The sequence below is a fragment of the Perognathus longimembris genome, chromosome 11 (genome assembly GCF_023159225.1).
Source record: "Perognathus longimembris pacificus isolate PPM17 chromosome 11, ASM2315922v1, whole genome shotgun sequence".
Taxonomy (NCBI): Eukaryota; Metazoa; Chordata; class Mammalia; order Rodentia; family Heteromyidae; genus Perognathus; species Perognathus longimembris.
The window spans coordinates 58,681,652-58,695,317 of record NC_063171.1 but is presented as its reverse complement, the minus strand read 5'-3'; the positions used below and the strand labels follow the sequence as shown (position 1 = coordinate 58,695,317).

At 54.4% G+C, this 13,666-nt stretch overlaps 1 protein-coding gene across 2 annotated transcripts in view; it reads right to left on the bottom strand.

Annotated features, from left to right (window-relative positions):
- The window catches only part of Pik3c2b (phosphatidylinositol-4-phosphate 3-kinase catalytic subunit type 2 beta), a 72,615-nt gene that overhangs the window by 36,441 nt on the left and 22,508 nt on the right, over positions 1–13,666 (bottom strand). For both annotated transcript variants that reach the window (XM_048357146.1, XM_048357147.1), the window contains exons 3-12: positions 12,154–12,254; positions 11,192–11,346; positions 10,800–10,920; positions 7,640–7,751; positions 7,419–7,498; positions 6,971–7,034; positions 4,689–4,835; positions 3,828–3,861; positions 2,453–2,648; positions 1,253–1,375 (exon numbers count right to left, since the gene is read on the bottom strand). In XM_048357146.1, the coding sequence (XP_048213103.1) occupies positions 1,253–1,375; positions 2,453–2,648; positions 3,828–3,861; positions 4,689–4,835; positions 6,971–7,034; positions 7,419–7,498; positions 7,640–7,751; positions 10,800–10,920; positions 11,192–11,346; positions 12,154–12,254 (1,133 nt within the window). The remainder of the gene's footprint in view (positions 1–1,252; positions 1,376–2,452; positions 2,649–3,827; positions 3,862–4,688; positions 4,836–6,970; positions 7,035–7,418; positions 7,499–7,639; positions 7,752–10,799; positions 10,921–11,191; positions 11,347–12,153; positions 12,255–13,666) is intronic.

Sequence of the window (13,666 nt, the reverse complement as noted above, 5' to 3'; positions counted from 1 at the left end):
CTCAGGGGCTGTGCAATGCAGCTCTGTCCCCAAGGAGACCGATGTCTGTAACTCACAACAGTGCAGTTACTGCTCTAAGAATTACCTAAGTACAAAGGACAGCTGTCCATATGTAGCTTGATCCACGTCTCTGGGCTCTTGTCTCTCTAATCTGGGCATCTCTGGCCTCCCCAAGGACCTCCTTGGTTTCTTTACCATGCACTCCAAATGCTTAAGTTATATGTGCCACTCTGCAAATGAGGACTCAGATATAATCAGTCTGGGGAAGTGAAGCTGGGGGCGGCAAGCAAGGGGTTTTCTGATTGGAGGACAGATGGAGTGCAGCACAGACAAGGTATAGGGCAGGCCATCACCTGCCAAGTTGCCATTCAAGGTCTCCTCACCTCTAGTTCCTTCCTGCCTTGCTTGGCTGATGTCTGCCTTCCCGACATCAAATTATTGTTCACAAATAGTGAGTGATACGGTCTTGTGCTCGTGGTTTCAGATAATAACTATTTTACCTCAATGCCAATTGCCTCCCAGTTAAAAGAATGTCCCCATTTCTTAGTTTGAGAAACCTAGTTATAGAGACACTAGTGAGAGCAGAGGATTAGAGGGTAAGAAAGACAACCTTATTCCTTGGCACAGGCCTCTGTGCCCATTCTAAGGAAACTTTGGGAAGAGAAGAGGACTCCCCAGACTAGTTAAAACTTTCTAAGAGACACAAGATCAAAAGAATGAGCTATTATTAAAAGCAACAAGTAACACGTATATGATTTAACAAGTTACAAAGAGACTTTATGGATGCTTTTACGTGGACTCCTCCTAACAACTTGAAGAGGTAGAAATTATGCCTGTCCCCATTTAGGAGTCCGGAAGTAGCTGGGTGCTGATAGCTCATGCCTGTAACCCTCACTTCTTAGTAGGGAGAGATTTAAGGTCAGGGTTCAAAACTAGCCCGGGCAGAAAAGTCCGTAAGACTCTTCTCTCTCCAATTAACCACTGAAACGCTGATAAAAGACAGTGCCCAGGCCCCGTGTTCAAGCCTCAGTCAGTGGCACAAATAAATACTTTGTAAATGGAGAAGTGGACGCTCAAGAGGCTGAATGATCTGTAGGATGAAGGCTTTCGGTGGCACCTGATCTACCCCGGCTTGTGCTCGCAGTCTGAGCGTGGTTATTGCCCCAGGGGCATTCTCTAGGATGAGCAGATGCACAGGCCCAGACCTCTTGGACCTGGGGGCGGGGGGGGGGGGGGGGGGGGAATGGCTTACTGTTGGTCCCAGATGATGAGGTGGAATAGGTACTTGGAGAAATGAGCCCTTCGGGTCTGCAGGGGGCTGCACAGCTCCTTGCCACCGTGGCTAAGAGAGCAGGAGAGGTAGAAGTCTTCGTAGCTACAGAAGAAGGAGCAGAATCCATCAGGATACCCAGCGCCTCAAAACCCGGTCTCAGTCACCCTGCATCTCCGCCTTTCCTCAATGCTAAACTCTCTTTCTCCTGGACAGCAGGGCTCCGGGTCTCTGGAGCCATAACCTGGGGTCGGGGGCAAGTTGGATTTAAGGAAGCACACTGGAGGGGCAGCAATTCAACCTAGATCCTTCTTCTCTGCAGGGTTTCAGGCTCCATGCTGAGCTGGTGTGTGCATGGTGGGGGGGGGGGGGTGTTGTTCTTCCTTTCACAGGACTAAACCATCTAGCTTCCTCTTCAGTCAGGTCCAGCCCATGGGGGTGCCCGTGCACACGTGTGTGTATACATATGTGTGTGAATGTGCACAGGGAGGGCAGGGTGGGGGAGGAAAACGACATATGCTGCCATGAATGCCAACACATGGGGGTCCCCGTGGCTCATGACAGGTGCCTGACAGAAAAGGTCAGAGAAGGCCCTGGTTTCCCAGGCTGCCTCCTTTGTTCTCGGCCAATAGCCCAGAGGAATACATTAAGGAAAAGAACAAAGAGAGAAGGGGGAAAGGAAGAGAAAAGGAGGGGCCGGGAAGAAGGGCGAGTGGGGCCAAATGCCTATCTCCACCCCCCCCCCAACACCCCCACCCCCCTACTGGCCTCGGATGCTGAGATGGCAGGGCACAGCAGGGCAGGGAGGAAGAGCTGGGGATTACCAAATGACAGCCCTCCTCCACCTCCTCCACTCACCCCTGTAAGCCTAGGGAACCCCAGACAAAGGGTCACTCCCACCTCCAGCCCCTCCCACTGGGCATCTGCAGGGGAGTGCAATCATTGGCCCTGGGGTGGGCTCTATCTGGGAACCAGCCATCTGTCGCACTCCCTCAGCTGGCCTTGGATTCAGAGGGGACAGGAGGACGGGGAGGCAGCCAGCACGGAGGGGTAGCAGGTGCTTCTCCATCTCCAAGGGGACCTTGTCTCTCAGACCTTTACCAGCCTGGACTCCCCTCTGCCCTGTTGTACCAGAATGCCACACAAGGCCACCCGTGTTAAGTCCAAGGCACAGTCGCCCACCTGGTAGCCCAGGTGATGGGGATGCGGTGGGTGGCATAGACGGTGAAGGCCAGGGCCCCTGAGAAATGGCAGGCCTCCTGGACCAGATCATGCTTGCGGCTTCCGGGCACTGCCGTCTGGAAGTCTGCGTTGAACGTGTTGCAGTACAGCTCCACCAGGTCCAAGATGGCGGCCGTCAGGGCTTCCACCACCTTTTCTGTGAAAGCATGGGATCAAGGGCAGCGCGTGAGGCCCTCTGTCAGCACCAGCGTGTTGCCAGAACAATGGCCAGGATGGGATAGTCCGGGACAGGGGTCCCCTAATGTCAGCTGGTCCCTAATGGCCGCAACAAAGCTCAACCATCGGTGGTGGAGTGGAGAAAAAGCAGGAGCGTTTCCTGAGCTTTTCATAAAGTGACCGCGGGTTTTAAAGGAGGGATTTTGTTCATTTGTTTATAGATTGCTCCTTTTATATTACTTAGCGCTGAAATGTCCTTTCTTTTAGGACATTTAGTAATAAAACTGCCAGTTGTTGGGCTGGAGGCGTGGCCCAAGTGGTACACTGCCTGCCTTGTAGCAAGTACAAGGCCCTGAGTTCAGACATCAGTTATTGCCAAAAGAAAAAGATCCAGTCAGGTGCTGGTGGCTCGTGCCCGTAATCCTAGCTACTCAGAAGGTTGAGATCTGAGGATCCTGGTTCAAAGTCAGCCAAGGCAGGAAAGTCTGTGAGACTCTTTTCTCCAATAAACTATTCAGAAAAAGCCTGAAGTGGCGCTGTGGTTAAGTGGTAGAGTGCTAGCCTTGAGCAAAAGAAGCCCAGGGACAGTGCCCAGAGCCTGAGCTCAAGCAAGCAAGCAAGGAGTGGGGGGAGGAGGGGAAGAAGGGAAAGGGTCTACATAGTCCTATCTTGGCAAAGTAAAAACCTGGCAAGACTGTAACTGGTAGCCTAGCATGTGCAAGGTACTGGGTTCCACCCCCCCGCCCCATACACACACACAAAGAATGAAGAAATCCTAGTGAGAAATTCCCTCTTCCGGTTTCCCAAGGCCCATTCTGAAAATGAGGGTTGTGTGCTGCCTGGAGAAAAATCACAACCAGCCCAAATATAGCTCTGCCACGTGGATGCGAGGGGCCAGCTCTCCCCCACCGCCCGCCACCCCAGCACCCTCTTCCAGGGCCACCATAAAGGACTAGCAAGACTAATGAGAAAATAATCTGTGGAAAGAAACGTGGGCTCCAGCTGTGTCCACACCTCAGAAGAAAACACAGACACAAACACAGACATAGACAGACAGACACACACACACGCACACACGCATGGGCAAATCTAGGAAAGGCATCTGGGCCAAACCCGTTTTCGGCTGCCCCTCCCAGACAAAGGAGAGACCTTCCCTTACCTCGGTTTTTCCTGACAGCCAAGACGCTGGGATCCTGTTGGGGAATAAAAAGAGACAGTGAGTTCCAAGAGCCGCAGCCCTTTCCATCGCAGCTGGAGGAAGGGTTTGTCACAGCTGTGTGCATCATGGTCAGACTGGGCTGAAATGCGAGGAGCAGAGAATCCCCCGGGGAGGGGGGACAATGGTTTCCACCAGAGCTGCGGGATGGACAGAGTGAGTCACTGGCATAAAAATTATCTCGCGCACTCGAATGCGGGAGCCCACCTCCTGTGTCCCTTAATTGAGGACCACAGGGCTGTGGTTGCTGGTCCTGTCCCCACTACAGGGATCCTGAGCTTTTGGGGGGGAAGAGGCTCCTCCTAGTTTGGTTCTGCACCCTGATGGATAACGCTTTGGGGGTCATTATGAAGCCTCTCGGGCCCAGGCTCACAGAGTCAGTCTAGGGGGCAGGCACCAGTCCATCCTTGTTCTCAGGAAAGGGGATACACATGGTATCCAGTTTCTCAGGAAATCATGTTTGACCTGCTTCTACATAAAAGATGGAGCCTTTGGGGCTGGGGATATGGCCTAGTAGTAAAGTGCTCGCCTCGTATACATGAAGCCCTGGGTTCGATTCCTCAGCATCACATATATAGAAAAAGCCGGAAGTGGCGCGGTGGCTCAAGTGGTAGAGTGCTAGCCTTGAGCAAAAAGAAGTCAGGGACAGTGCTCAGGCCCTGAGTCCAAGCCCCAGGAGTGGCAAGAAAACAAAACAACAACAACAAAGATGGAGCCTTTGAGCACGTGAACTTCCAGTCAGCAAGTAGCAGCCAGGTGAGGGATGGCCGCTCTCCTTCCCCAGGTTAACCCTGGGCCCCTTACCTTCTGGATTTTGGGCTGCATGCGTGAGGGGCAGGGCGGCAGCTGGTTGAGAGCGCTGGTGATCTCGGGGGTTTCCACTGCAGCAAGGGCATTGCAGATGGCCTTCACAGACTGGACCACCCTGTCGGCCTTCAGCGGGAAGTCTCCCTGGGGGAGGCCAGGCCGTGAGGCTCTCTCAGCTCTATGCTCTGTGACCCCCCCTCCCCCACCAACCTCCCAGTCTTTAAAAGAATGAGCCAAGAAGGGTAGGGACCACAGAAGAAAGAGGAACTGTAGAAGTCATACTTCTTTCTTTCTTTGGTGCTGGTCCTGGGGCTTGAACTCAGAGCCTGGGCACTGACCCTTAGCTTTTCTGAGCAAGGCTGATGCTCTACCACTCCAGCCACAGCTTCACGTCTGGATGTTGGTGGTAAGTCTCTTAAGATTTGTCTCCCCAGGCTGCCATCCTCAAATCTCAAACCTCTTGAGTAGCTAGGATGACAGGTGTCGGTCACCAGTGCCTGGGCCATATTTACTTTCGAGTACTCTTCCCCAGCAAATAGTAACTCACCCTGAATTAAAAAGAGCCACAGCCACCTGTCCTCTTCTCTCAGCCACTGCCCCTTAAACCACCTCTTATTCCTTAGCCACTGCCAGTCCGCAACAGCTCATCTGCTTCTACGCATGCAGTGTTTCCCCTAGAGGCCTGCAGTTTCAGCTGGGAGCTGGTCTCCTATGTCTATAATCCTAGCTACTCAGGAGGCTGAGATCCGAGGGTCATGGATTGAAGCCCACCAGGACAGAAAAGTCCATGAGACCCTTATCTCCAATTAACTAGCAAAACTCCAAGAGTGGAGGTGTGGCTCAAGTGGTAGAGCACCAACCAGCCTTAGGTGATAATGCCAAATAAGAGTATGAGGCCCTGAGTTAAAGCCCTAGTACATACATGAGGTGCGTGCATGCACACACACCCCCCAATCCATAGGGACCCCCCCCCCCCCCCACCAATCCATAGAGACCAGGGACTGGGCTAGAGAGGCCGTGCTAAGACCTCACTTGCCCACTCAGGCTTACTTCTCATGACCTGCACCACAGACTTCCCTGGCCAGTCCCAATCAATTCCATATTCATGCTGTGCGCTCCCTTCCCCTCTGTACTTGGGCTCCTGTGGTTTTCTCATTTAGAATCTGCTGTCCTGGGCTGGGCATGTGGCTTAGGGGTGGAGTACTTGCCTAGAATCCGCTGTCCTGTCTGGCCCTGATTACCTGTGTCAATTTAAACCAGGGACCAGGTAAAATCTTACTTCTTTCACAGAGCCTTCCCCCTTCGCGGCCAGTGCCCTCCAGGAGCCCTTCATTAACTTATTGCCACCCTCTTGTAACTAAGAGCGTTAGATTATCGTGTCACTTCTTTAAGCTCCACATGGGCTGTCACAATTCTCATACTGCAGCTGTCAGCCCAGACTCCTTGGTCAGAGAGTCCGCTCCTCATTACTGCGCATGTTCAAGCAGAGGCCACTAGAGAAGGGATCCCGGTAGTGGGTAGAGCATGAGCTAGACACACTGCCCATCGCCTTAGAGGTCTTGGCTACTCACTGGATCATGAGATAGGAGGTATGTGAAAGGATCATTTCAGCCGGGTGCTGAAGTCCTAACTACTCAGGAGGCTGAGAACTGAAGATTGTGGTTCAAAGCCAGCCAGACAGGAAAGTCCATGAGACTCTTAGCTCCAAGTAACCACCAGAAAACCAGAAATGGCACTGTGGCTCAAAGTGGTAGAGCACTAGCCTTGAGCACAAAGAAGCTCAGGGACAGCGCCCAGTCCCTGAGTTCAAGCTTCACAACTGGCTTAGTGTTGTGCCATTTGAGCATATTTATTCTAATGGTTTCACAGCTTGAGGGTCTACATGAGTCCAAGTGAAACGGAAGCTGGCCGCTCCACACATTTTAGACCTCCCACTTGAGGGTTTCTACCCATGACACTAGCTCAACAAAAGCTAGGCGAGGTTCACAGGACACACCCACCAGTGCACATTTGTGTGCAGAGGCTGGGTGACAACTCCAGGCCCCTCAGCATGGAGACACCCTACTTCAGACCTACATCTCCTCCAGAGGAACAGGCTCCTCTCAAATACTGGGGGGCTCCACAGCCAGTTCTGAGCCAGGGGGATTAAAAGTCCTCTGCTGATAGGGAGTCAGGTCTACCCAGATCCCTCATGGTGCTGGCTGATTCTAGGAAGCCTGCGGAAGAGAAAGGAACCTTCCAGCTGCCCCTCCCTGGCTGGCCCCTGGATTTATACTCACATCAGCCAGAAGAAAGGCATCCACTTCATTGTGGTAAGTGTCGAACAGAAGACTCAGGGCCTGCCTGGGGAGTGGGGCGGGGGGGGAGGGGGAGAAATCACAGGGGAGGTCAGGAAAGACCCAGCGCCTAGGAAGAGCCATCTTCTTCTGCCCCCTCTCCTTTGCTTAGGGATCAGGTGTTGACTGCAAGGGATTAGCACTCTCTGCATGCCCCGTGAAGGTGGAAGGGAGCCTCCTTCCTGCTTCCCCACCCTTTGCCTAGAGCAGGGCAGCTAAGTACCCGAGGAAAGAGGTGAGGCACACTCTGGAGCGAAGATCCTCTCTGACTAGACTGTGTGGCCCAACCTTGGACAGCCGCAAGCATCTCACTCTAGCAGCAAAGCGAACCTACTGCTGTCTCACTTCCTGTGTGGACCACACCGAGCTGGTCCCCGCCCCGGGCTCTCACCTGCTGATGGTCTGCTTGACTGGCCTCTCTTGTAGATGGATGAGGTAGTTCAAGGTGGAGGGGCTCTGATCGTCGTTCACCTGTGTGAGCAGGACTCTGTTGAGGCACGAAGGTGCCTTTCTCACAGCCCAGCACTCCCGTTCCTACCCCACTGCCACCTAAATGTCCACGTCTCCTCCCTCGGCTCATTCCAGCTCTCTGCAATCACCCCTCACACGAACCGTCCTGGCCAGGTCACTGCGCACGGCCTTCTGCTCCATCAGCTGTAGTCGGATGTCAATGTCAAACTTGCGGCAGTATTGGATGTACTCATGGCTGCCCAGGGCATGCTTGCTGGTGGGGTAGGAAGACAAGATCATTAGCCTCCTGGAGATTCAGTGAGAAGAGATGCATCATGGCCTTGGGGAGAGAGCACCAGGTGGAGGGAGTGGGGGAGGAGGATCTATGTTGTAGCCTCTGTTCTTGGCTTCCTAGAAAATGTCATGGTAGAACTTAAGGGAAGGCATAAAAGCCATCTGTAATGTTCAGCCCTTGGGCAGCACAAATATTGACCCTTCCAGGTATTTATTCCCCGCACGGTTATCCCTGGTTCATTCCCAGGGCAGGACCTGCCACAGTAGGAACCGTAGAGTGGGGACCAGAACAGAGGCGAGCCACAAAATGTTTACATCCGTGCAGGAGACAACCAAGAGCAGACGTTCTGGGAGTTTGTCCCAGCTCTGGTCTTGCTACCCTCCTTCCACATGACCAACTAGGGTGCTGAGGTCCCGAGTTCTCCAGACCCGCTCTGTCTCTCAGCTCCCTCGGTGTCTCTTGCTTGTGAATCACCTCGACGTTTCTGCAGACCTCCTAGGATCTATGTGCCATCCTCACTACTCAGCACCTACAGGGGAGAGCCTTCCGATTCTGAGAAGGGGACCAAGGGGTCCCTCCTACCATCCAGGCTCTCCTCCCTCACACCTCACACCTCCATCAGGAGCCCAAGAGAAGGGAAACAGGAGTTCCATCTCCAGGCCAGCACAAGCGGCCAGGGCCAGGGCCAGCAGCTGGGTAACAGAAGCTGGAAACAGACTTCTTTCCTTAGCAGAGTTGGGAATCTAGGCCGGAAATAGAGGGAAGAGGAGGGGAACAAGCCAGATGGGGGATGTGTGGAAGCCGGTGAAGGTGCAAAGTCTGAGGCTGGTCCAGACCTTGAGGCGACCGGGCGCCTCCAATCTGGCACCTGCCTTGCTGTGATGGAAGTGTTACCAAAACACTGGAGAGGCTGGGCTCTGGGGCAGGGTGGGAGGGTCTGGGAGGAAGGAAGAATGTGGTGCTGGCAGGGGAGGTAGCAGGAAACCCAACCCTCCCCTAGGACTGTCTCAAGGTTCTTATCTGAGGGCAGCCTACATCCTGGACCAACACCTCCCCTCAATATCAGCCCCTTTGGTCAGGCAGGGTTAGGAACCCTAAGGGCTCCCTGAGGAACCAGCAGCCTTCTGGAACCCTCGCCCCAGCCCTGTCACCTTCCCCCACACAGAAGGCCCTCTCCACCTAGGAAACAGGACTGTGGTTTTAAGTGGAGTGGGCAGGCAGGTGTCCCAGACCAGGAGGCACGGCTACAGGCCCCTCTGGGGCTTGCTTGACCTTCCCTGTGGGTGGCAAGACCTGGGGACCACGGGCCCTGCCCCACTCCCTGGGCCTACTCCATACGGGCCTTGGCAGGAAGGTGGAACCTGACAGCTCCTACTACCTCTGGGCTCCAGGGCTCCTGGACGGGGAGCTGCCGTAGAGATGCAGTCCTCCCTCAGGGCTGGTCCTCCCTGCTCCTTACTCCTCATCACTCATTCACAACTATGTCCTTTTCTGCCATCTTTTTCTTTTGTGCCAGTAGTGGTGTTTGAACTTAGGACCTCATACTCTCACTTGGCTTGTTTTTTTGTTTTGTTTTTTGCTCGCCTGGCACTTTGCCACTTGCGCCATGATGCTACTGGCTTTGGGGGCAGTTAAGGGAGATATGAGTCTCACCGATTTTCCTGCCCAGGGTGGCTTCCGGCCTCAGTCTTCCAATCTTAGCTTCCCTTATGGCTAGGATTATAGGCATGAGCCACTCGCACTTGGCACTATTTTTTCTACCAGGGCCTCACCCAGGCTGGGCTCACCTTCACCACTGACACACCCAACCTAAATCCCTACTTCCTTCTAACAGCCAGCAGCAAGCTGCCTAAGGCTCCTACTGACGGGAAACCCTAAATCTAGGACCCCGTTCCATTTCCCCAGCAAGGACACACGCAAGCACTGCACGGGGCATATTTGAAGGTCCCCTGGTGTTGTGCCATGTAGGTCCTGCCCATCCCTTTCCCTCAACTTCCAGCTAAGAATGTAGAGAATGAATGTGTGTGTATACATACACACATATATATACATACATACATATACATATATATTGTGTGTGTGTTCCTAAGATAGAAGAAATCAGCCAAGAAATGAGTCTTCGGTCCTCACTGCCAATTCTGTGTTCTAGCCATGGGCAATCATCTTTGCGTCTAGATTACAGGTGAGAGAGAGAAAGGGTGTGGTGGCATTTAGCGGGCATTGCTAAGAAAGCAGGCCCAAGCCTCACTTTGCCCTACCCCAGACAGCCGGAAGTGGAAGGCGGAAGCCAACCAGATGGCAGAGGTTGGAAAGCAAACCTCTGGATCTGTCTGCTACCTCCAGGCTCCCAGAGGGGTGGGAACCTCACCCCGCCTCCCCTTCATCACCCCAGCCCTCCAGCGTGCTGGGGCAGCGGAAAGAGGGGTGCTTCGGCCTGACCACATCATACTTTCCAGGGAGGCCACCTTCTGCAAAAGGTCCTGGCTGGAGGGGAGCTGGAAGCCAGCCTGTGGGAGGAGGATTAACAGCTGCACAGGCCCGAGAAAGGGAAAAGGCGTGCTGGCACAGGAACCAAGTAGAGACAACAATGGCATTTCTCCTCTAGCTTCACAAGGACACCTCTGCCCGGTTCCACTATCCCCAGCCATAGATCCTCTGAAAAGCAGGAGTGACAACCACTTAGGGCCCCCTAGGCCCTATTCCCCAAGTCCAGACACTCCTAAGCAAGCACAAGTCTGCACACAGATATGACCTCGCCTCTGCCTGATGCCAGCTCCACGATCTTTCCACAGCAGCTTTGGCTCAGGATTCAGCCAAGCTTGCTGGAAGATGGAGCTCTTTGAGGAAGTCTTTCCGGAGAGCACGAGTCCTCATTGCAAAGTGGGACAGAGCTGTCCGTCCTGTGCCTAGCGCTATCCCCCAAGCCCTTCACAATCCTCCCACCCAGAAGGCAAGTGCTGCCTCCATCCACCTTTCTGAACTACCCCCCTTCCCCCCTCCCCCCTCCCCCCGCCCATGCTCACTTACTTCTGTAGAAACTCCTCGAGCCCACAGGGCTTGAGCACAAAGTCCCCCACGTCCACTTCCCTCAGTTCGTCGTGGGTGTAGCACAGGGTCTGGTAGATGAGCAGGTCGACAGTGGAGGAACCTACGAGTAGGTGGGGCAGGGAGACGTAGGCACGAGGCAGGCACGGCTCAGCCTCCCCATCCAGACCCGCCATCCCCAGCTAAGGGGTCTCCTGCACCTCACCAACCAGATAAAGTGGGCCAGCAAATAGGCTAAAGGCTAGGGGAAAAGTCACGGTGGACATAGATAGCTGGTCCTAGACCCTGGCCCCCCCCAAAAGGAATTTCCCCTTTGCCCATCTGTGCTACCAAGTGAGGTGACGCTTCAGGGCCCCCCACCCCGAGGAACTTACAATTGCAGGTGAAAGTGAGAGGTTCCCGAATGCTATCACACAGCACGGTGACCTTCAGGTTGACCTCGTCACCAAGGTGCTCTGGGCTCGGGGTGACAGCACTCCAGACATAGCCGGTGAGGGTATAGTCCTGGATATCGCAGCCCAGTCGGAGGCTGAGCAGGAAGAAAGAAGGAAGGACCCTTGCTGGGCCCTCAGAGAGCAGGGGCCAGAGGTCTGCAGGGACCCTCCTACCCTGAGGCCCCCTGTCCCCAGGCAGCTCAGCCCTCCCGATCTACGGGCCGGCTGGGGGCAGTGGGAAGGGAGCTCTGGGAAAAAATGTGTTTTGCCATCCCTTAAACAGCTGTAAAATCTTTCCCACCATGGAAAAGTAGAGTTCCAACACGACAAGGCTTTCCAGGATACATTTAACAGAAAGGTTTTTATGAATTCATTTCCTTTCTCTTTTCATCCAAGAAAGCTTGAATTGATCTCCATCTGGGGTATATTTGCTCCTAAGGACAACGGAGGACCACAGCCTGATGTGCTGAGGATAACTGTTCAATCAAGGTTTCATGGATGTTATTAACAATGTAACTTGGAGGCGGGTGGGAGGCATGGGAACTGGGGCTTGAACTCAGGGCCTGGGCACTGCCCCTTAGCTTTTTTTCACTCAAAGCTGGTGCTCTAACACTTGAGCCACCCCACCCCCCTCTGGCTTTTTGCTAGTTAATTGGGGCTAAGAGTTGCATCGATCTGTCTGCCCAGGCTGGCTTCAAACCAGGATCCTCAGATCTCAGCCTCCTGAGTCGCTAGGATTACAGGTGTGAGGCACTGGTGGCTGGCAACTAGCACCTGTTTAAGGTTAACCTAACATGGCTCTTCTTCCTTCATAAAGAGAAGATCCCAAATGAGCAGCCCTCCTTCCCACCTCCACAGTTCTCCCAAATCCCCGGCCCATTTTTTTTTTTTTAAACTCTTACATATCCAGCATGTGGCAAAATGCAGCAACTTCTTCATCTCTCTCTTCCGAGACCTCAAACAACTCGTGGCCATTGACGACAGCATGAGGCCGGGAACCCGCCTACGAGGGAGGAGTGGCCGGCTCAGTGCCTTTTCCCCATAGCAGCCCTTCTCTGAAGGGACTCCTAGATCCAACCCCAAATTCCAGGTGGAAAGGCTCCCTGGCTACTCTCCTCCGTCAGTGGAGCCCGAGAAATGACGAGACATCTAGAGATCTATCTTAGGAAGGCCAAACTCAAGTCAGGAAAAACGGGGTTGAAGTTCGGACCGAGTCTGAAAGCTGGGGTGCGGTGGGCCGGTCGCCATTCCCACCCCCCCACTCTGTGGGAGGAGGAGCTGATCGGGTCAGGCAGCGAGGGCATTATGAGCTGCAGCAGGACGGTCTCTAGGGGCTCGGTGGGGGGCAGAGAAGGGCAGCTGTTGACCCCAGCCTCTCTACTAGGCCAAGCACAGAGGGGTGACCCAAATCGTCCCTGGGGAAGCAAGCTTTACCCCTGAGCAAAAGCCTTAAGGACGAGAGACAGAGAGAGAGAGAGAGAGAGAGAGAGAGAGAGAGAGAGAGAGAGAGAGAGAGAGAGAGAGAGAGAGTGCGCCCTTCAATAGGGGCAATGACTCAGAAACATGTGCCTTCCCGTAAGCACTATGAAGAAAGTGCTCGAGAGGCGGACTGAGCAGGAGAGAACCTGGTAAACCTGGTAGAAGGCTTGGCTCCTCCAGGCTCCAGGGCGCTGGAATGTGGGGCACCTTGCCCTGCCAGGTTCCACACTTCCTCTTCCAGAACATATACATATGTGTGGAGTTGGGATTCTCAGACAAAGCCCTCCCCTCCTCTCCCCCCCCCACCCCTGCACCGTGTCCCATCCCAGAACTGCTAGCCCGGTCACACAGCAGGGGCCCTAAAGAAGCCCTCAGATGAACCCTAGGGAGAAGCAAGTGTGATGGGGGTCAGGGGGGGAGTTGAGGTCAACAGGTTGTGGGGTTCGGAGGCCTGCCCAGGGTGGCCACGCAGGGAATGAGGTTTCTGCTCCCTGTGGCACAGGCGGAGGTCCTAGCAGCTGCTCCCAGGGGGAGAGCATCTCCCCGCGCTTCCTGCCTCGCACCCCGGGGCATCGGGGGTGGGAGGGGCACATGGAGGGGGTGGGAGGGCAGCGTGGGGGCAGTTGGCATGTGAGGCCCTGGTTCTGCCAAGTGCATGCCTGTGCCCCAGTCAAAACAATAGTACCACTGTCAGCAATTAACCCGAGAGAGGAGAGAGAGAGAGAGAGAGAGAGAGGAAGCAAGAGGCAGAGAGAAGAGAATAGCTACTGAAGGCGATTTCAAGCCCGTTCCGTACCACTCACTGGCACTGTAAGAAAACAAAAGCCACTTACGTTTGCCCGGCTGGCAGGCCCTGGCTGCATCTCCTGATGCTTGTTGGGGGGGTCTGCCAGGCAGTGGCTGGCAGCGGGGGTAACCGGCTGGCATGTGGAGCCA